The 22,341-nt window shown below is 40.7% G+C and overlaps 2 protein-coding genes and 1 long non-coding RNA gene across 7 annotated transcripts; 1 reads left to right on the top strand and 2 right to left on the bottom strand.

Moving 5' to 3' along the window:
• Positions 1-554: 554 nt before the first annotated feature.
• On the bottom strand, positions 555-7,120 carry BBS12 (Bardet-Biedl syndrome 12). Of its 4 annotated transcripts, XM_044428427.1 has the most exons (3): positions 6,228-6,245; positions 5,482-5,505; positions 555-4,573 (listed from the first exon to the last, which is right to left on the bottom strand). In XM_044428427.1, exons 2-3 carry the CDS (start codon positions 5,493-5,495, stop codon positions 2,374-2,376), a joined length of 2,214 nt encoding a protein of 737 aa, XP_044284362.1. In that variant the 5' UTR covers positions 5,496-5,505; positions 6,228-6,245; the 3' UTR covers positions 555-2,373. The 4 variants fall into 4 exon arrangements, with proteins under 4 accessions (XP_044284362.1, XP_044284363.1, XP_044284361.1 ...); XM_044428428.1 differs by lacking the exons at positions 5,482-5,505; positions 6,228-6,245 and adding an exon at positions 6,787-7,120; XM_044428426.1 differs by lacking the exon at positions 5,482-5,505 and having other exon boundaries at positions 6,228-6,308.
• A 144-nt stretch (positions 7,121-7,264) lies between these two features.
• Positions 7,265-17,981, top strand: LOC123022924 (caltractin). 2 transcript variants are annotated; one of them, XM_044429069.1, is made up of 6 exons: positions 7,265-7,374; positions 9,076-9,231; positions 10,304-10,432; positions 10,525-10,662; positions 14,385-14,501; positions 17,305-17,981. In XM_044429069.1, exons 1-6 carry the CDS (start codon positions 7,372-7,374, stop codon positions 17,392-17,394), a joined length of 633 nt encoding a protein of 210 aa, XP_044285004.1. In that variant the 5' UTR covers positions 7,265-7,371; the 3' UTR covers positions 17,395-17,981. The 2 variants fall into 2 exon arrangements, with proteins under 2 accessions (XP_044285004.1, XP_044285005.1); XM_044429070.1 differs by lacking the exon at positions 14,385-14,501.
• Positions 17,977-21,133, bottom strand: LOC123022927. Its single transcript, XR_006414608.1, has 2 exons — positions 18,943-21,133; positions 17,977-18,487 (listed from the first exon to the last, which is right to left on the bottom strand). It is a non-coding gene; the product is annotated as an uncharacterized LOC123022927 (long non-coding RNA).
• Positions 21,134-22,341: the final 1,208 nt, after the last annotated feature.

Genomic DNA, 22,341 nt, shown 5'->3' with positions numbered 1-22,341 from the left:
CCATTCAAGCTTCAGAACTGCTAGAGTGAGGCTTTATTTAAGGTTGGAATAGGCACACACCGACTTTGGTCCTTACAACATAGACAGGTAGCATTCATGTTCTACAGGTTTCCCACAAGAGCTCACTGGTCACTATGTGAACAAAATGGTGGACTAGATGAACCCTTGGCCTGAGCCAGTGTGGCTCTTATGTTTTTAAATTGTTCCATGTGAGTAAAAAAGAGATCCAGGAAGAATCCTGTACCTTGTTCATGAATCTGTGTGATATAGATGCAGGAATTTTCTTGCATCACCTCACAGCCTTCCTCAGAAACATCTCCTTAAGTTGGCAATTCCACTACAGTCTAGACATAAATATGAATACATTAACAAACTGTACATCAAATCCCAAGGGGTTTTGCAGAAATGCATGCCACACACTTAGATCTGGCCATTCAAGCATTTCAAGGAAATGTGTCTTTTGCCATTTATGACCTCTTTTCCATAAGCATTTTTGAATACACAAAGAAATTATTTGTTGGAATCAGACATCTGCTTTAGCAATCCCAGTGATCTGCTTGTTCCCAAAATGAATTTTAGTGGAATTAGTCACAATATCAATGGCTCACAAAATACATTATTTTAAGTTAACTGTATCACTGTCTGGGGCTTGAAACAGCTTCTAGTTCCTAACCACAACGAACACTGTGAGCTAATAAAGTAATACTTTAAAATGTATTTATTTGAATGCAGTATGAAGAACCCAAGTCTATAGCATATACCATGTAGATTTTATCTTAACACAATTGGTGTCAGACATAAGCATTATGATAGAAATGTTTCAACATTTGGAAATTGATGCAACTATCACTATTTACATGCCTTTCCCATAAGAGCTCTGTCCAATGGGTGAGCTACTTACTCCTCTTAGAGGTGAGTTGCTCAGATACTCCTTTTCAGCTGTACTCCTGAAAACACCTACCTAGGGCCAAACTAGACAGTCCAATGGATTGACTAATAGGAAATTAGTTCACTTGGCTTTACACTTTTACAAATAGCCAGAGGTGGGTGGACAGGACCGGATCGCAATGCAGGGCAGCAATTGTTTAAAATTTTTAAAGAAAAAAAAAAATCACCTTCTCAATTTCATTCTGCAGTATGTATGAAGAGAGATAACCTGTTACAAGTGTCTCAATGTTGTGTACTTATGTGAAAGCTGAGTCAGCTCACATTAAAAACCTAGCTCTGGTGCTCCTGTAGCAGGAGCTCCTTTGTACATACAGATAAGTAGTATAAAAAAAGGAAATACCCCAGGTTTTCTCCAGGTCCTACTGAAACCTGGAGCCTTCCTAACCCAGTAAAATCAGAATGTGGGTAGCTTTTTTTCTCAAGGACAGCAACCAGTTCAAAACCATTTTAAAGCGGAGTGACAAATGAAAACAAAGAGAGAAGCACAGATTCTTCTCTATGGTATCAAATATCAATGTCACTTCACTGCTTACATACATGCAACCCTATTGATTTACCTCTTTCTTCCAACACGCATTCCATCATTTGACACTTAAGCAGTTGTTTAAAACCAACTTAATAAAAAGGATTTCAATTTATAGTAACAAACAATATAATCAAAATTAGTTAACCCCACCCCACAACCCAGGCTCTCTGTAACATGGAGACTTAAATATCTCAGGCTGATAGGAACCAAAATTACCATACAACTAAATGGGCGTAAGTCTCACTGAAATGAGTGGAAATCACTCCTCATAATTTATAGTACATTATGGTTACTGTCAGCCAATAACTGGGGAACATTTCTAAAGAATAGTGGTGCAATTCAATACTGTGGAAATGGGTCTTTACGCAACTTCAGGTATAATCCTATCTATGCTTAGATAAAAAGTGTCCTTTAATTCCCAGCATTCCCCAGAAAGTCACAGGGAGTTGTAGAAATTTCTTTTGTCTAAACATGCACAGCTGTAATCACATCCTTACAAGTCACTGGACTGTATCCAATCACCTCTGTGAACCTGCAGGAGCAACCACTCACACAGAAAGCTTTTATGGTTCTAATGATGTAAAATGAGTAGAAATACACATTTCTGGAACAAGTCAGGCCAATGGAGCTCACAGAAGAAAGCTCTGCTGCCCTGTCCTAATGTGGAAATGCCTATTTTCAGGTTTATTTTTAGAAGTGCCAAAGAAGTAGCACAATGGAACCAGCAGAAGAATAGTGACCCAATTAGATCCTGCCCATTTTTTGGACATGGCTTCTAAAACATGTGGGCAATAAATCTGAATTGTATCCACCTAATATATTTCCACTTTTGGGTTTGCACAGGAGTACTGGTAAGTTTCATAGTCCAGAAACATAGTCATTAGCAGGCTTAGAAACTCCTATAAAAAGAGGAACTCTTCTGCAGTCCCTGACTTCAGCAACTGATCCCTCTTAGGGCCTGTGATAATTTCGGCATCTGTTTGGAGCACCAACAGCACCACATCTAGGGCTCTACGCCATGCTTCCACCTTAGCTGTAACATTGTCACACACTTTCAGAGACTTCTCATACATCCTAACATATTCAACACTTTCTACTCCCATCTTCCCCTTTTTAAATGCATCCAGTATGTAGGCTGATGGTGAACCATGCAGTTCTGCTTTTCTGAGATGTTGCTGAATGAAGGTGCTGGCTTCAAACTCTGATTCATAGTCTGCAGTGTTACACAAAACAGTACAAAGATACTGATGCCAGCCATGTGCCAAAGCATTAAGCACAAGTGGCCTATATAGCTCTGAAGATGTTGCAAACCAAGAGGAGCCAGCAGGAAATGCATCAGAAGAATGTTTGGCTGTTTTACCTAGGCTCTCAAGAGAGCTGAGACACAGGAACTCAGCTGCACCACCTCCTGGAAAGACTGCTTGATCCAGAAGGGCATGATGCACACGATAAGCACAAGTCCAAAAACAATCTTCAGTAGCTTCCATCTTGGACATAACCGGACAGCTAAGTACAACTGTTACTAGGCGAATTCCATCTGCCATTAAAGCAACTGGCATTTGGCCATCCAATTCCACGCAACTGAGTTCCAGAGTTCCATAGAGGTTCATACAGACACCCTTGCCAATACAATGCTCATTAATTTGAGTGAGGTAAGTCACTCTTGCTGCTCCTGTAATTTCACTAAAAGCCCTCAGAACAGACTGAGCTACCTGAGTGATTACCACTATGTTATTCAGCAGACATCTTTGTTCTAAATTTTTGCATATGTTGCCTTGGACCAAAACTAAATTTACACCAGACTGAACCAGAATATCTAACATAGAGTCAAGCCATGAGCCTGAGCTGTTCCCTAGGTAAGATGTGCTTTCTAAACATGTTCTCACATTCTGTGACCTGTTAAACCCCAAATGACGATAGGTTTCAGTTAGGTCACCATCTGCAAGAACAACTCGAAGGGACCTATTCTGAAACTGCTTAACAGCAGCAGCTTTCTCTGGGCATACCAAAGTGATATACCCAGGATGAACACAAGAATGACTTTCTGACATGCCTGGTAAGCAGCATGTCACAATTTCTGAAATGTTAAATTGGAATGGATGATTTTTAGCCACTTTGTCAGAAGACTGCAGCTGAAAATGGAGAACATCCTGTACCAGTTTCATGGGAGGCCAGCTTCCATGGCTAAGAGACATTGCCAACTGTGCGAAATCATTGAGCCTGTCAGAATATTTTGTGCATTTACCCAGCTGATCTGTCTCTTTCAGTGAATAACTTTTTCTTTCATTACTAAAGTACCTACTGTAGGTTATTTTTGATCCTCTGTTATGGTTTGCTGTAGCCAAGTGAGGGTTTTTCAAACTGCAGTTTTTATGAATAATTGTGTTACAACCAGTAAAAACACAACCAGTGTTTGCTGATTCAGTCTGCAAACACTCTGTGCTGCAGGTAGTAAACACCCCTGGATGTATATGCTTTACCCCCAAATTGCATGCATTTTCTTGCTGGGTGGTAGGGCCTTCTAGTTTTTCTTCTGATTCTTGTCCATATTCATAAGGATATTCGAGTAGACTTAATATCCTGTTACCTTGGTTTTTAATTTCATTAATGTGCCTTCTAGCTGTACAAGAAGTGATGTTAACAGGAACACTGTCTATAGGAACAGCATCTAATGTTTGCTGTACAGTGTCTAATGATAATGTAATGCTCTGCACTTGTTCAATGCAAGTGTTCAGACCTTCAGACAGTACAGGTACTATTACTGAAAGGGGAATATCCTGCTGAAGGCATTCAAGCACAGCCTTGCTCCAAGTGCTCACAAGAAACAACAGAGTAGTTGCCCCAGTTTTGTAGTCTTTGTCCTGTGCCTGGACAGCTTCATTAAGAAGTTGTCCCACTGCACTACTTAAATCCAAGCTTTCAAGAAGTCTCACTGGAGAACAAATCAACATACTGCCAGAAATACTTTCATCCACAATAAATTTGGATGATTTCACTGGTCCTAAAAGGGTCCTTCCAGTAGCTGCCAAAGCGGAGAGCTGCTGCAGTCCAGCATGCCTCTTTCTGTTCACACTTCTGATGGCCATGATCCCAAGGCATCTGCAAATGAAACATAGACTTAATGCTTCTGTCCTTCATTGTCTTCCAGCTCTTACTTCATTCATTCCACACAGCTAAAACCAACTTTTAATGCCCCCAGTAGGGCTACTAGTCACCCACTTTCCTGAAATAAATTAAATTCTATGCCCCTCACAAACAGGGTACTGTGATACGTTCATACAATGGATAACCAAAATGGCAGCACCAGAATTATTTATTTATTATTTATTTAAAACTTTGGTATACCATTCACTACCAAATGGTCTTGGGATAGTTTTACAATAAAACAAAGTGGAGCACAGCATCCATTCAATACAATAAAACCCACTTAAAATATCAATCTTAAAATACTGGGAAAATAAAAAAGTTTTGGCCTGGCACTGAAAAAAAATAAAGTGTCAACACCAGGCAAACCTCTCTGGGGAGTGTATTCCACAACTGCAGAGAAGGCCCTTCTCTTAAGGATGCTAAAAACAGACACATCCATTCCTGGAGGAATTTATTTTGAAGATAACTGGAGGAAGGACAGGAGGGAAGGCTACATTTCATTCCAAGAAATGGGGAAAAGAAGCATTATCTAATACAGTAAACTCTGCAGGGGAAACATATTTCCAGCTTCACTGAGCCCTCCATTTGGGCATACTCATGGGTAGCTGCTGAGGCTCCAGAGCCACCTTCTGTAAGGTTTGGTACCTCAGGGAAGGGACTGCTCTGTGCCATTTACTACTCCCCTAAATTAAAACCAGACAGCAGGAACCATGTACATAGTTGTTGATTTGCCCATAAAAGCAGGGAAGTCATGACTACAAGGTACAGGAGGGGCACTGATAAACTTGTAGTTGCCACACAGCACAGAGAGGCCACATGGGACTGAGCAAGCAAGAGGAGGGGGAAGAAGCTGTTCCTACCTTAGCCGACTCATTTACTCTTTCCTGGGGTCAAGTGGGAGAGAATCAGAAGTCAGTAGGGATGTCAAGAGAAAGCACAGGAATAGTGGAAGGCAGTAGCTGTTCCTTCCAGAAGTAAGTGCTATCATCTCTTGCCTTAGCACTCTCTTTGTCTGGTAGCACAAGGGGAGAGAATTCAGCCCTGTAGTACTGCCACAACTCAGTCATTTTATCTCTGTCACTGGGGCAGCAGCACCACAGGGACAACTGGGCTTCCCAATCACTGACGCACTCTGAGGAAGATAGTAGATATAGAGCAGCCACAACTGCCTTATCCTGTTCATCACTTATCTGGGGATGTAGTAGAGAATGGAAACTGGCCCAAGTGCGCCTGACTCTCCTACTCTATACCACCTGGCCCAGAATGAAAGGGATGGAAAACAGGGAAAGATATAAAGCACTCATGGCTAGCTGGCTGATTCAAGGTGGACTTGCTGGCTTTTCCACTGCCAAAAGGAGGGTGTAAATGGATAGGGTTAGGGTTAGTCTCCCTGAAACTGTATGTGAGCTGCCACTTCTGCCCACTCTCTTGGTGAAGAATTGGCGGGGGGGGGGTGCCTGAAAAGCATATTGCAACAGTTTCAGGTATGTTAGAACTAGCCTTAAAAACATTACCTGCTGAATTCTAGTTCCCTTCTGATAGTAGCTCCCACGTACTGACCCTAACTGTGAAGCAGCCACCTCCAACCCCACCCCAGGATACCAACTTCTCTTGCTTCTCTTTGAGCAGGATGGGTGCTCGCTCCCGCTTTTCGTGCAACGGAAAAATTCTCGTCAATATCCGCATCGGAAACTCATTCACCTTATACTGAGCATGCGCCCAGGAACCGAGCATGCTCAGTGACGTCTACTGAAGCCCCTACCCTTACGCTAGCCTAGGCTGGGATGCCCAGTTAGCTCACTGTTGCGTGTGTGCATTCAAAACAGAAAAGCGGCGGGAGAAAGGATGCAGCCGAAGACACTATATAGTGCCCGCGACAGTACAAGGAAGGGCGTATACCGTGTCGTCAAACAGTTCCTGGTATCAGTTTTCAAATATTCGCCGCTCGTTGGAAGCAGACGATGAAGGCCTCATTCTGCCACGGCAACGCCAAGATCGAATCACTAGGATTGGAAGTTGCTACCCGCTGCCAGGGCTCATAACTTGTGGCTCAAACCTGCCATGAAATCACCTCACAGGCCAAAGCCAGTGTGCGACTGTATGTGGAATCACTGGAGTTACTGACCGGTAGACTCAGGAGACTCTTAACATCGTGCATGACCTACCTTTTCTGTCCCGTTTCCCGCCTGGTTTTGTTCCAGAGGTTGTTCCCAAGAATCCGCCCGCTTTATTGGTCGCGACTGTGCCTTTTTGGTTATTGTTAACGACCGAACTCGAACTCTTCGGATTTTGGACGGTGAGAAACACCCTGCAGGTGCTCCAAGGCACATACATTATTTAGGGCTGATTCTCCCGGCATAAATGATTAGACTCTGCTGAGCAATTCCCACTACACATTTGCTGCAGGCCTGCCACAAAACAGGAAGAACCATGTTGGCCACAAACTCAGGGACTCAACCATTCCGACACCCTCCGTATGGAGCACTGGTTGCCAAGACACCGACGCTTCTGTTTGTGTATCCAACCGAAACAGCAACATGGCGCGTGTATGACGTTAAACACCCTTCCCTGGAGTCGCATTGCGCGATTGGTCTTGGCTTGAAAAGAAGGCGGGGCCACGCGGCATCCCTTCTGCCATTGGGCATTCTGGGCTTTAAAGGGCGGAACATACTCGGTGAATACAGGTGCTCCAGGTTTGGTATTGCGAGGGTCGGTTCGTGTTAAGCGAGCCAAGGGGCAATATTTACATAATGGTGAGTGCGTTAGTGTGTTTCCGTCGCTTGCTCTTTATGAGGTTAAAACGGCATCTGTTCTTGACTGAGGTCTGGGCTATGAAGATCAGATCTGGTAGATCCGTATCTGTAATTCAAGCCGCTCCTCCCAGCCCAGGTTCATTGAAATAATCTGCTCTGTTTCGTTTCAGCGATTATTGATCCATAGTCCAACAAAGCGCGCTCAAATCCATCCTTAGCAGTGGATTTAGAGCAAATTTTGCAAAAGGACAGAAGATTCATACTTTCTGAAGAGAAACCAGAGTATCTTGTACTAACTGGTATTATGAGTTCACTTTGCACTGAATCTAATGTATCTTTCCCCGCGTTAAAATTTTTTCTTGTTGCCGTGATTGGGGCGCATAAAGTAGTTGTGCGGCTCGACCTTAAAACATGTATATTAGGAATGAAGTCACGTTGTATACACAGAGCTGTTTGTTTAATTAATACGCTTAGGATACAGCCGTATGTACCTTTTTCGAAAAAAGTCGTCCACTTCCCAGCGTCCACCGGTCAACCATAATGACTAGGGAATGTTGGATGTCGAACTTTTCTTGCCGAAGCCTGCATACGATTGCACTCTTTAGACCGTTGTAATTCATATTTGAGCCCCGACTTCTCCCTAAGTTGGGAAGCAGCTTTTTCATAGGGGGTTATGGAGGTTTATATGGGCATTATTTCAAGAGGCACCACTCTTAAATTCGGATGGGTTAAGGCTACATTTCTGTCCATATTTATTCAGGCACCCTATTAAGTTGTAGAGAAATCATGCATGCATGCAGAGAAAACAGTCTGCACGCCTACAATTCTAAGCATGCTTATTTGGGAGCAAGCCCCATTCAGTTGAGTTGGACTGCCATCTGATCCAGCAAACATTTGGACAACAGAATCTCCCCCACTCTGGCTCAGTGTATGGAAGAGAGAAAGTTAGACTGCTTGTTTCCATGTGGGATAGAATATCCAAATGGTGACACACCGTTCAGAGTTTATAGGAAGAAACTGAGTGGTAGATTTTCTGTTTTGACTAGGAAATATTGTGGATTGATGTATATGTGTGCTGATGACTCAGAAGACATGTCACATAAATAATAAGTTCTGTAATCTTTATGTACTTTGTGAGGCCTATGTAAGCAAGATCCACTTTGGCAAAAAAAACAAAACTGTAACTGCCTCCCTCTCACTGCCCGCCGCTACATCTGTTTCCCTCCTCCCCACAGCCTGTATGTACAAGTCCTCCCCTGCCCCTTTCTATGCCTGCCTAGTCCTTCTTTTTCCCACACTGTTATGCAGGAAAACCAACCTCTGAAAAGCTGTGTTGGCCAGAAAAGGAGCTAACACCACTCCTCAATGGTGGCTCTGCCCAAATACCTCTCACTGCCTGACTGAGTCAGTAATTGTGGGAGGTGTCTCTGGAAATTGCCATGCTACCAGCTCTTTCCACCATGTATGCCTTTCAGTTAGGATCCCTCAGAGCCAAGCATTGAGTTATTGCCTCCTCTCTGCTTTCACCATTAACAGTAACTACCCTGTATCAACACCTTGAATGTTGCTAAATAGCAGTCAGTGAAACCCTCCTTCACAACTTTGCTTCTTACTCAATTTGGCAAATCAAATACACATAAAAACATTTCTGTAATCCATGACAAAAATAACATTTCTTATTTTTCACTTGTACAATGGAAGGCATCTGTTTATAAAAGACCAGGCATGGGGGCTTCCCAGCGAAGGAGAAGTGGATTGAAACAGGAATTGTCTGAAGAGCAAAAGCAGGAAATCAGGGAAGCTTTCGATTTGTTTGATACTGATGGATCTGGCAGCATTGATGTTAAGGAATTGAAGGTATGTAGGTATTTATTTAAAGTGAAAGGCAGAACAATTGTATGGGCCCCTGGGGAAACAGCTTGGGGATTACAGCTATGACCTTAGGAGTTGGAATCTGACATTCCCTCTGTGGAAAGAACTGCAACAGCTGTTTGGAGTCTTTCCAAGCTCTTAAGAATGAACCCAAGTGGCCTTGTAGAGGTCAAAAAGTTTTGAGGAGGGGAGAGGTCAGGATCCCATGATCTTGTCCTTACCCACTACAAGCAAATGAGTAAGGCAGGTTTTAGAGACCGATCTGATTTTTTTTTTTTTTTAAACCAAAAAATGGAGTCAAAATCATATCCATCATCCTGCTGCTCTGCCTGGTTCTTGTTGGCAGGGCACAGTAAGGAACACAGTGATCTGTCTTGAGCTGAGTCTTAACTCCCTTAATCTGGTTTGAGTTTTCTTTTGGTTCTTTCACTCTTCCCTTGCAAATCCAAAATATTACCTAATGGGCACCATCAGAACTGGCTTGCTATCTGAAATGCAAAAATAAAGTTAAAGCTGTTGCCTAGATTCCTTTTGAAGAATCCCATTCCTGCTGCTGTCAAAGCAGCTGCAATACTAGAAACTGCAAGGAATTCATATGAACGTATTTTTGGCATTATGAAAATGATGTAGCAATTTTCTTTATGTGAACTGTAGAATGAATTTTATAGCTTAAATCTACGTTCTTTAACTTGCATATTTTACGAGATGATTTGGGATGATTTCATGCTTGCCTCTTAAAAAGCAAGTCATCCTCCTGATCCTGGACTGCCTTTATTTTCCTGTATGAACATGCAGTACACTTCAAATAGTCTCATTATAGTACCTTGCAGAAATCTTCACTGCCTTTTGACTTCTCCAGAGTTTGTTGTGTTACAACCTGTGATTGAAATACATTTAATTGGTATTATCAATTGAGGTATATAAATTGCTCGACACTGTGAGAATGCAAAATATTTTTACTTTCTTGGTCACAAAACTTTCCAGGTTGTGATTCTTCTTTGGATTTCCATGTGTAATATTGCATGTATAAAAGTGGTACTCTGCATGTTTATTGCAGGTTGCAATGCGTGCTCTTGGGTTTGAACCAAAGAAGGAAGAAATTAGAACAATGATAGCAGATATTGGAAAAGAAGGAAGTAGCACCATAGACTTTGAAGACTTTTTGACTATGATGACCAAAAAAATGGTAAAATGTGGTAGCATATGATTTGCTTTTGTATAGTTGGAAATGTGAATTGGAGCTTGCTTCATTTTGCCTTTCCCCCCTCTTTTTGCAAGAGTGAAAAAGATAGCAAAGAAGAAATCATGAAGGCCTTCCGCTTGTTTGATGATGATGGTACAGGCAAGATTTCTTTTAAAAATCTGAAGAGAGTCTCTAAAGAACTTGGAGAAAATCTAACTGATGAAGAACTGCAGGTTAATTTTTTGATTTATTAAGGGCACATTCTATACATGCTTAGTGAAAATTCTTTTTTTTTTCACTCACTCACTCTCATTTGTTAATTATTTTGTTATATGACCAGAAAAATAAACTAGCAATGTGAACACAATATTCACAAGACCAGTAAATAAAACAGCACTATAAACATGGTAATATATAGGTTGTTGTTAGTTGCAAAGTCGTGTCTGACCCATCGCAACCCCATGGACAACATTCCTCCAGGCCTTCCCTTCTTCCACCATCTGCCGGAGCCCACTCAAGCTTACACCAACTGCTTCAGTGACTCCATCTAGCCACCTCATTCTCTGCCATACCTTTCTTTTGCCATCTATTGTTCCCAGCATTAGGCTCTTCTCCAGGAAGTCCTTCCTTCTCATTAGATGGCCAAAGTATTTGAGTTTCATCTTCACTATCTGGCCTTCTAAAGAGCAGTCAGGGTTGATCTCCTCTAGGACTGACTGGTTTGATCGCCTTGCGGTCCAAGGGACTCGCAGGAGTCTCCTCCAGCACCACAATTCAAAGGCCTCAATCCTTCGGCGCTCAGCCTTCCTTATGGTCCAGCTTTCACAGCTATACATTGCAACTGGGAAAACCATAGCCTTGACTATACACACTTTTGTTGGCAGGGTGATGTCTCTGCTTTTTAGTATGCTGTCTAGATTTGCCATAGCTTTCCTCCCAAGGAGCAAGCGTCTTTTAATTTCTTGGCTGCAGTCCCCATCTGCAGTGACCTTGGAGCCCAGGAAAATAAAATCTGTCACTACCTCCATTTCTTCCCCATCTATTTGCCAGGAAGTGAGAGGACCAGATGCCATGATCTTAGTTTTCTTAATGTTGAGTTTCAAGCCAACTTTTGCACTCTCCTCCTTCACCCGCATCAAGAGGCTCTTTAGTTCCTCTGCACTTTCTGCCATGAGAGTGGTATCATCTGCATATCTGAGGTTGTTGATATTTCTCCCAGCAATCTTAATTCCAGCTGGTGATTCCTCTAGCCCCGCCTTTCTCATGATGTGCTCTGCATATAAGTTAAATAGGCAGGGCGACAGTATACAGCCTTGCCGAACTCCTTTCTCGATACTGAACCAATCAGTGGTTCCGTGTCCAGTTCTCACTGTTGCTTCTTGACCCACATACAGGTTTCTCAAGAGACAAATAAGATGGTCTGGTACTCCCATCTTTTTAAGAACTTGCCACAATTTGTTGTGATCCACACAATCGAAGGCTTTAGCATAGTCAATGAAGCAAAAGTAGATGTTTTTCTGGAACTCCCTAGCTTTCTCCATGATCCAGCGTATGTTGGCAATTTGATCTCTAGTTCCTCTCCCTCTTCGAAATCCTGCCTGTACTTCTGGTAGTTCTCGGTCCACATATTGCTGGAGCCTAGGTTGTAGGATTTTGAACATAACTTTGCTAGCATGTGAAATGAGTGCAATGGTGCGGTAGTTTGAACATTCTTTGGCATTGCCCTTCTTTGGGATCGGAATGTAAACTGACCTTTTCCAATCCTGTGGCCACTGTTGAATTTTCCAAACTTGCTGGCATATTGAGTGTACCAATTTTACTGCATCATCTTTTAAGATTTTGAATAGCTCAGCTGGAATACTGTCGCCTCCACTAGCTTTGTTGTTGCTCAGACTTGCTAAGGCCCACTTGACTTCACATTCCAGGATATCTGGCTCGAGGTCAGTGACCACCCCATTGTGGTTATCAGGGACGTTAAGCTCTTTCTTGTATAGTTCTTCTGTGTAATCTTGCCACCTCTTCTTAATCTCTTCTGCCTCTGTTAGGTCCCTGCAATTTTGGTCCTTTATCATGCCCATCTTTGCATGAAACATTCCCTTCATATCTCCAATTTTCTTGAAGAGATATCTGGTCCTCCCTATTCTATTGTTTTCTGTTTCTTTGCACTGTTCATTTAAGAAGGCATTCTTATCTAGCTATTCTCTGAAATTCTGCATTCAGTTGTTTGTATCTTTCTCCCTTGCCTTTTGCTTCCCTTCTTTCCTCAGCTATTTGTAAAGCTTCCTCAGACAGCCATTTTTCTTTCTTGCATTTCTTTTTCTTTGGGATGGTTTTAGGTAGTGACAGCTAATTTTAAGTACAGCTAAATAAAAAGGGTATACTTATCCCACTCAATAGTGTATAATTTTACAATTTAGAGTATTATTCAGAAATTGATGTCTTTCCATGCTGACAGGCAATTGCAACAGCACACAATCTGGCAGTTGGCCAAAAGACAGTCTGTATAGAACATGTCAGATCCCCCAGGTATTCCTTGCAAAACAGGAACAATGGAAATGTGCTGGAACTCACAAAAGAAAGATCAGTACTAGAGATCATGGCCCATGGTCTTTACCATTCCAACTTCACAAAAGCATAGGTGCTCAAAGTATGACATGCTATTATATCTTCCTCCAAGAATGCAGAAGACATTAAATGTTGCCAATATGAATGTTCTTAACTATTTTGGGATAATTAAAGTACTTGGGTAAGTTGCAGGTAAAGAAGCTTACCCCCTTGGTAAATTTTGGCTCTAATGTAGTTACTCTTATATGGTTTTGTAGCTCAGTATCCCTAATGCACTGGCATACATTTTCTTTAGCTTCTGTATGGCCCAGGGCCAGGATAGCATTTGGGGGAAAACTGAAGTTGCCCAATTTCTTTGCCACAGCCCTTTTACTGAAAAATATAATCTATGGTAAAAGGGCCAAACCTTGGGGTCAAATAACATTTTAAAATAGAAATTTAATTGATACACTCAGGCCTAGTATTTGACTGATGTTTGACTGAAGTTTGTCTTTAAATACAAGGGCACATTAGGCACACGACTCAGAAGGCCAAGGATATTTCTAAGGAATTTTGCTTGAATAGATTATCTGGCAGCCAAAATATAAAATGCACACTGTAAAACAGTCGTGATAGTACAACAGCAGAAAAAACACAATGCTGATAGTATGTGCTGTCTTCCTTTGGCACAGGAAGAGAGAGAGATTAGTGCTTTATTGCTTTTCTGTGTGTTTGCAATAGTATTAAAATTTTGGCCTATCCAAGGGCTCAGTGACTGAAAAACTCCCCAAAATTTATCCATTTATCTACCAACAAAGTCTATTTGTTGGTAGTTTAGTTTAGTAATGATCAAAAATAGAGATTTTTGATCATAACTAACTATACCAGAACTAAAGCTTTAGTTTAATCATCAGCTTTTCAGTTTATAGTAAGTGTCCAAAGCTTTTAATAACTGGCTTAGGGCAATGCATGTCAGGGAGAAGAGTACTCGGCATCTGCAAATAATAAGATAGGAAAATATCTATATGCAAACTTGAGAGAATGGGAATGTATCTCAGTAAGTCTTTTGAACTGCAAATTGATACAGATGTTATAAGCAAGAACATATTCCTAATTAATGCCAATATGAATTGCGTTGGTATGGTCAAGTGGCCTGCAACCAGATTTTATTACATAGGTAATTGTTACTTCTTATTCATAGCCTATCAATGTTAGTAGCCTCAATTTTTGCCATAACATATTTGTTAATTTTACTTTATATATACCACTTCATTCCCATAAGTTCTGGACAGTTTACAGGAAATTAAAACCAACAATAATTAAAATTTGACTAAAAACAAACAATAAAACCAATTTGGGACTAATCTGGAAGGCCTGTCAGAAGAGATGCATCTTTATCTCCCTCTTGAAGGTAGCTAACTGGGATATCAGACACATCTCTGCTGGCAGACCATTCCACAGTTTAGGGGCACCCACAGAGAAAGTCGAAAGCAAACTTCAGAAGATTATCTCCAGAAGACCTTGGCAGGTGAGGCGCTTTATTTATTTATTTATTTATTTATTTATTTATTTAGTAAGCTGCTATGCTGCCCCATTCACCAAAGCCTCGGGGCGGCTCACAATAAATAAATAATCACAATATAAAAACAATATAATTTGAGTCAACCTGGCCAAAGAATAAAATAAATAATATTAACAATTATAATAACACTTAAATAAAAAGGACTTTGCCTGGCGCCGAAAAACAAATAACGACGGCTCCAGGCAGACCTCTCTGAGGAGCGCATTCCATAGATGGACAAAGGTGCTCCTGAAGGTATTTTGGATCCTAGCTATGAAGGGTTTTAAAGGTTATCAACACCCTTGCACTGTATCTAGAAACATTGGCAGCCAATATGTAGTAGTGATATGTAGTATCTCCATGATGTTCCAGAGATCAACCTAGCTGCCATATTTTGTACTAGGACTGAACTGAAAGCAAACTTGGAGGCAATAAAAGCTGGGTAAATTCCCCCCCTCCCCGCAACTAAATCTTGTAATACAGTCCCTGCTCGACTGGAAAGCACCCTTGCCTAAAGCCTGCCTGTTCTTCCAAGAGATTGTTCTTCTCTATTCACTTGTGAGTTTCTTAATTGGGTGACTAGCAAACAACTTACTAACCTTACTCAGTGAACTGACTGGCCTTATAATTTGCAGCATCCACTCTAGTCCCTTTTTGTTTATCTGGATAATGGAGGCAAGGCTGCAGTCCTCTGGTGTAAGGCACTGATACTAAAACCACTAGGAATGGGGCCCGCTACTCCATGTTGGCCTTATGCAACTTGGGCAGAATATTATCATTCCTAGGTGTCTAGTTTAAGTTTAGAGAAGAAAATGATGCTCCAGTTGCTCTTCTTGCAAACAGATCACTTAATTATGGTTCCCAGGTCTTGACAGTGCTATGAGAATCCATTTTATTTAGTTTACTTTGCCAGCCACTGGAGAAGACAGCTGTGTTATGTGCCCTCAAAGCAGCAATTAAATTCTACCAACCTTCTGTCTATTCCCTATTTCTTTTCTCCTTTATTCCTTTATTAGGTTTTAATGCTACGTCAAGATTGACTGCTCAGGAGGCAAACTCAGTTTCCTGTATTTATTTATCAACTATTATCAATGTATTAATGTATATCAACTATTAAAATTTCTTCATATCCATACATTATTGGTCAAACCAAGATTTGGATGTACAAAGAGAGGCATGCTGTTCCATAGGGATAAGTTAAGTGCGTTTGAAAAGATACAACCATTTCTTGGTACAAGATTAAAATATTTTGTGGGACAGGAGAACCCCACAGTTGACCAAGTACCCTTTGTCTAAACCATTTTTCTGAGTATAACAACAAAGAAGTTATACTCTAACTTGGCAATCTATCTTTTATATAAGATTCTAATTTCATATTTTAAGTAAAAGAGTTTATGATCCATATGAACATCCTGGTTGTCAGTGTTTAAGAATGAAATTAGAGGGAGATTGTGACCCTCACTCTCTAAGCTCATCCTGCAACTAACTGTTTCTGGAAAAAAAAGTATGGAAAACTATAAATAGTCTCTGATTTATGTTCCAGAATCTGATAAAAATGTGAATTCATCCTGCCTCTCCCCATTTATGTTTTCACTCAGTATCACCAGACCTAAGCCATTTATAATAGACACAGCCTAGAATGGGTGCAACCCTTCTCTTTAGACTGCTTGTCTGGTATTGGATAGGCCACCTCTGTTTCAGGAAGTTACTCACTGAAGTGGCAGTAAAGAGCGTTATTGTTCTGGCATTAAATTCCAGCTTCACGCAACATTAGAATTGTTGCAGTGAGAAGCAGCATCTTTATATTAATTGTCCAGAGATTGTAGAGTGCGCTTGTCCCTGAGAGTCATAATTCTTGGCCATCTAATAAATGTAATCTGTTCTGTTTTTACTTTAGTTCAGCGGGCTAGTTTTGCTATGAATGTTTTTTCTGTTTAATGCCGAGTTCCTTTATTTCTTACTGTATACCGCTTTGAATACTAAGCGGTTAATGTTGGTTTTTCTTTCCGTTGACTTGAATTGTAAAGATAGCTAACAAAGCAGAAATAAACAAAACAAGGGAAAAGCAAAGCATTGAAACATAAATCAATCCAATAAAGATGTAGATTAAAGCCACAAAAAAGATCTGAAATATTGCTACCTTGTAAACAGGATGGAGTTGCTTGGCCCTAAAATAAATGATGACAATAGTTCCAGGTGAACATGTCTTCAGAGGCTCATTACTGGGCTGTCACTACAGAAAAGGACATCCAGTAGCCACCTGCCTAACCCCTGAAGGTAGATGGCTACAGCAGAACATCCTCATCAGAAAACCATTTAAGAAAATACGTGTTCTTCAGTAATGCTCCTCCCAGATAATCAAAATACACTAATAGAAATTACATAGGACCTTTAACAATGTGTTGTAGCATGGGGTGCCCCTTTTCAGTGTAGTAATTTATTCCTCCCACCCCATTTTTCTGTTTCCCTCACAAACAGTGCACAACTTTCCATGACCTATAAGCATACAGTGAGATGTACTGGGGGTCTCTTCCTCTGTGTTGTGTATTTCTACGGAGTTTTTGCATTTCTGTAAAACAAATAGCTCCTCTTTATCTGTAGAAGGTGCTATTTTGGCTGCATCAGGATAGGCACTCCACTGAAAAAGCGAGTTTACTAATCTTAAATGGGTCACCTTTTTATCAAGCATTTCAAGTTTATCTGTTAGAATTGTTAACATATTGGATGTTTCAAGAATGGTGTTAAATCTTTAGTTCCTTTCTTTCTATAGGAAATGATAGATGAAGCTGATCGTGATGGAGATGGAGAAATAAATGAGCAAGAATTTTTAAGAATTATGAAAAAGACCAGTCTGTATTAATGGCGATACCTTTAAATGTAACCAGCAAAGACTTAAATATTTCACCATTTCTTGCTGTTTTATGACACTGGAAGAGGACAACAGGTTCAAGTGACATGGGAGGGATTATTTTTTAAATGAAAGGCTCAAAATTGGTTTCTGGACAGCTTTTTGGTATACATAAAGTCTGTTTTTCTTTTGTATCTGTGGTGTTTGTCAGTGGTACAAAGGCCTATATGCCAAAGCAATCATTTCCTTGTGACTACTGTTTGTGTGGCACAGTCACAAGGAATAATCCAGGTGACTGAATTTGTGATGTTTTAGGACGAGGCATCCTAAAAAACTGAAGGCAAGGACTTTGTCACATTGAACTGCACAAAAATCCCTACATCTCACTAAAAATGTCAGTATATGAATGCTTTATTTAGTTCCTTTTCTGAGGATAGAACCTGATGCCTATTGTAATTGAAGGGAACTTCAGAAGTTAGACTGCTAGAGATACATACTAGTTTCACTTGATTTTTTTTTATATAATAATGAACCCTAAATACATCCTATATGATGATTTTAACGTTGCACAATTTTCAATAAAGCAGCATCGTGTTGTATTTTGGAATTCTCTTTAATGTAGAAAATTATTTTTTGAAGATGGGAGACAGGTGTTTATATAATTTTATAAACTGTTAATTTCATCAACTACCCACAATGGCTTTTTAAAATTTCATTTCTATAGCACCCAATAGCAGAAGCTGTCTTGGGTGGTTATCAACATTCAAATACAAAAGATACAATAAAAATAGAACATTAAAATACAGCATGAAATTCCAATGTGCAAATTCAAAAAAGCTCGAGTCCAATAGTCAAAAATATAAAATAGCTTAACCTCTAAAACAATTGCAGTTTAAAACAGACCTAATTAAAGTAGGAGACACAACCCATCATATGCCATTAAAAGCCTGGGAACAGGCTGAAAAGATGACCGTGTCAGGTGGTCTTCGGTAGGGAGACCATTCCACCACTGAAAAGGCCCCCTTCCTTGTTGCTTCATTGCTTCTTTCTGGTCCTCCCTTGGAGGTGGCAGTCAGAGGAAGGTTCCAGGTGAAGATCATAGGGTCTGGGAAGATTAGGTTGGGAGAAGTGTTCCATTATGTATTGAAGTCCCAAGCTGTGTAGGGCTTTATAGGGTAAAACTAGCATGCAGAATTGTGCTAGGTAGTCAATGCAAGTGAGCCAGAAGTGGTGTTTTGTTTGGACCTTCGTTCCAGTTATTAATTTGGCTGCCACCTTTTGCACAAGCTGCAGTTTTCAAACATTCTGCAAGGGCAGCCCCACATAGAGAAGATTGCAGTAATCTAACTTGGAGATTATCAAAATGTAGATAAAATGGTACTACTCCTATCCAGATACAGGCAAAGCTGACAGAGGGCCCTCTGTGCCACTAAGTCCACCTGAGCCTCAAGTGACAGAGCAAGGAGCATCCCCCAACCTATGAACCTGCTCCTTTAGGAGGAGTGCAACTCCATCCAGAACAGGATAAAAACAAACCTTCCAGTCAGAGGGACCACCTACCGAAAGCATTTTATTCTTGCTGAGATTGAGCTTCATGTTATTAGCCCTCATCCAGTCTACTATTGCAGCAAGAAACTGTTTAGCACATCCACAGCTTCACCTGATGAGGATGTAAAGGAGAACGAGAAAGCTGCATAACTTAAACTCCAGATAAATCCACCCAGTGATTCCCTGTAGATGTTAAATAGCATAGAGACCAACCCCTGAGGAGCCTCAGAGTGAAGTATCCATGGGGCCAAGCAATATTCCCCAAGTACCACCCTCTGCAGCCAGCCATCGAAATAGGAGCAGAACCAGGGCAGTGCAGTACCTCCCATTCTCAACCAAGACAATTGCTCCAGAAGGATACCATGGTGAATGGTATCAAAAGCTGTTGAGAGTCCAGGAGTATCAATGGGCTCACTCCCTTTGACTTTCTCATGACACAGGTAAACACAAAAAAACAACCAAAGCTGTTTCTGTGCCAAAACCAGGCCTGAACCCTGATTGGATAAGACTGATTATCTGGATTCATTTCAATCAGCCTGGAGCTGCTTGGTCACTACTGGCTCAATAACCTTACCCAAGAAGGGAACATTTGCCATCAGCCTGAAGTTAGGATGTTCTGCATCCAGGGAGGACTTCTTAGGGAGCAGCCTCAGTACCTCAGCACATGACCACATCCTCCCTCTCCCCTAGTCTTGCTCTTTCTATTGATCCCTTTATTGTTTTGCTTTTCTTGATTCCTGTCCATAGGAGTTAAACCATACTATTTACCATACTATCTTGCCCCCGTTTCCAGGTTCACTCCAGCCCATCCTGTATCACCCCTCTGCTTTGCTATTTCTTCCATCTTCCCAGCCTCTAGTCTCACTATTTCATCCTCTCCACACCTCTTTTGACTAGACACATATACCTTGGGAACCATTTTGTAGTGGTGCCCACAGCAGTTTGTCAAAGTCCCAAATAAGTCAACAGGTTGGAGGATGTTTAGGTAGTACAACAGCCTTCACCAGCTTGGTGCCTCCCAGAAGTTTTGGGTTACAATTCACACCTTTTCTGACCATTAACTATGTTTGCTATGGCTGATATGAGTTAAAGGCATAAACACTTGGAGGGCATCCAGTGAAAGAAGTCTAAAGAGACACTTTTACTTTCTGCATTAGTCACCACTACAGAAGGATCAAGGATGGCAGAGATAATTGCAACTGGGGGCAAGCAGGAAATCTGATAATAGAAATGTGAAGGAAAAATGCATTAAAAAACTTCATATGGCAACATGAAGTAGGCATACAGTAAGATGAGCAGTCTGCCAATAGAAGGGGGAGGGGATTTCTAGCAGCCTGGGGCTTTTGGGGACTGATTGTATAAGATTAAAGGAATGCTTTAGAAACATAATTGCCACCTACATTGTTTAAGTTTACGGTAACAATGGAGAACAACTGTGATTTTCTTGAAGTTCCATTTTATTATTCATAGTGAAACTCCCAAAGATTCACCAGGCTTGACAGTTACTTTATCTGTATGCTTTTGGCTCCCTCCGTGAACACTGTTTCATGATCTTAAGTTCTTATTCATGTGCAAAAACAAACCCCCAGATTTCTCCGATGAGATATTGTGTCCTCATTTTTAATTTACTGTATAGTGTTAAAGAAACATTCTACCTACATGCATTTTAATTTACTCAGATTCCTTTGCTCTAGTTCTCATAACATTTTGAAGCCTTACTGTACTTAAACCATTGTCATCAATTTTTCTATTTCTTTGTATTTTATTGGCTGTCTATGATTGGGCAAATCTAGCTTGGTTGTGTCTTTTTTACTCTTTGGTGTGTTTACAACTGTTTTTACACTTACTGCTGCTGGGAAACAAGGAGGTACATTGTCTAACGTTAGATTTTGACTTACAAATTGCGTTTTACACTATGACAACACAACAGGCTTAAGTAATACTATGACTTCCTACAAGCATTGGCACAGCAGACCTGTATTCTCATTTTTAAATTCTTCCTAGTAACCATATGAAAACATTTATTAAGTCCCAGAGGAAATAACTGTATTTAATCCATTAAATGGACTAGTGTTGCCTCTCATTTGAACAGTTAGTATATCTTGACATCTGAAAGTGTAGTTCACAGAGATCAGAAAGCGCAACATGTAAATGTATAGTAAAAGTTAGCTAATGAAAACTTTTAAAATATAGATCAATGTATAGGGAAAAGCTTTATTTATTTATTATTTAGGAGATCTATAGGCCATCCATCACTGTCGTCTCTGCACGGCTTACAGAATATTATGAATCCTAAACAAAATAAATTGGCTATACCACGAACTGAGCATAAAATGTATTAAGCCGCCCCGAGGCTTCGGCGAATGGGGCGGCATAAAAATGTTTTAATAAATAAATAAATACATTGCTCTTGAAGGCTGGCATATAAGGGAACTTGATACATTTTATAATGAAACAGCATTTTTTTAGAAAAACACTTTTGTAAAAACCTAGGAGTACGATCATATGCATTCATCCAGGCTTAAGATTCACTGAACCCAATGGAGCTTATTTCTGAATAGCCAAGCATAAAATTTCATGGGAAGAAAAACGCAATCCTATGTGTGTTCACCAGGCAACTGAGATGCTGGCAAAGCAGGGGAAGCCAAAGAAAATGTCCCCCACTAGGTGGCAGTGATGATTGTTCCCCTTACCTTGAGGTGGATGAATGCCTGCCATTTTAATCCCTCTGCAATGCCTCTAGGACCTTCCTCTGATGTAGGGTCACTTGAGTCACCAAGAAGACTCAGAATGCTAAGAATGTACTGAGGTTAGTGAAGGATGCTAAAAGCAACAAAAAGGCCCTCTACATATTACATGCATAGTAAAAGAAGAAAGAAATGGTGGTTCAACTACTCAATGAGGATGGCAAAATGATAAAAGATGACAAAGAAAAAGTAGAAATGCTCTATTTCTACTTTGGTTCAGTCTTCTTCCAAAACGGGTATATGACCTGGTAAAGTACAATCTGAGCAATATTGACCAGAGTTTGCTGGTGCACTGCTGCCATTGTCTATGAAAGATCCTCCAATAGTGTTGGCTTCAGCTACTGCTGCTGTCCAGTAGCTATCATTAAGGAGTTTCTCTGCTCCCAATACCATTACAAATAGCAATTCTCTTCTGCTGATGTGAGCATTATTCCTGAGGAGGAGGACGCATCTTAGTCTGGTGTCTCAGTTTTGACATTCTGCCTTGAGTGACCCTGCTAAGAGACCAGATAATGAAATAGTTTGGCCTTAATGGCTCTCTTCCGACTTTATTATTCTATGATTCTGTGAGTGACACACCATAGGAGCTGCCGGAACAGTGTAAGGTATTAAAATGGCAGATGCTAGTACCAGTCCTTACTAAGACGGCTAGATCTTTTCCACT

The sequence above is a fragment of the Varanus komodoensis genome, unplaced genomic scaffold (genome assembly GCF_004798865.1).
Source record: "Varanus komodoensis strain SLA01 unplaced genomic scaffold, ASM479886v1 scaffold2, whole genome shotgun sequence".
NCBI lineage: Eukaryota > Metazoa > Chordata > Lepidosauria > Squamata > Varanidae > Varanus > Varanus komodoensis.
Note: the sequence above shows the minus strand (reverse complement) of the source record. Positions and strands in the feature narration are given on the sequence as shown.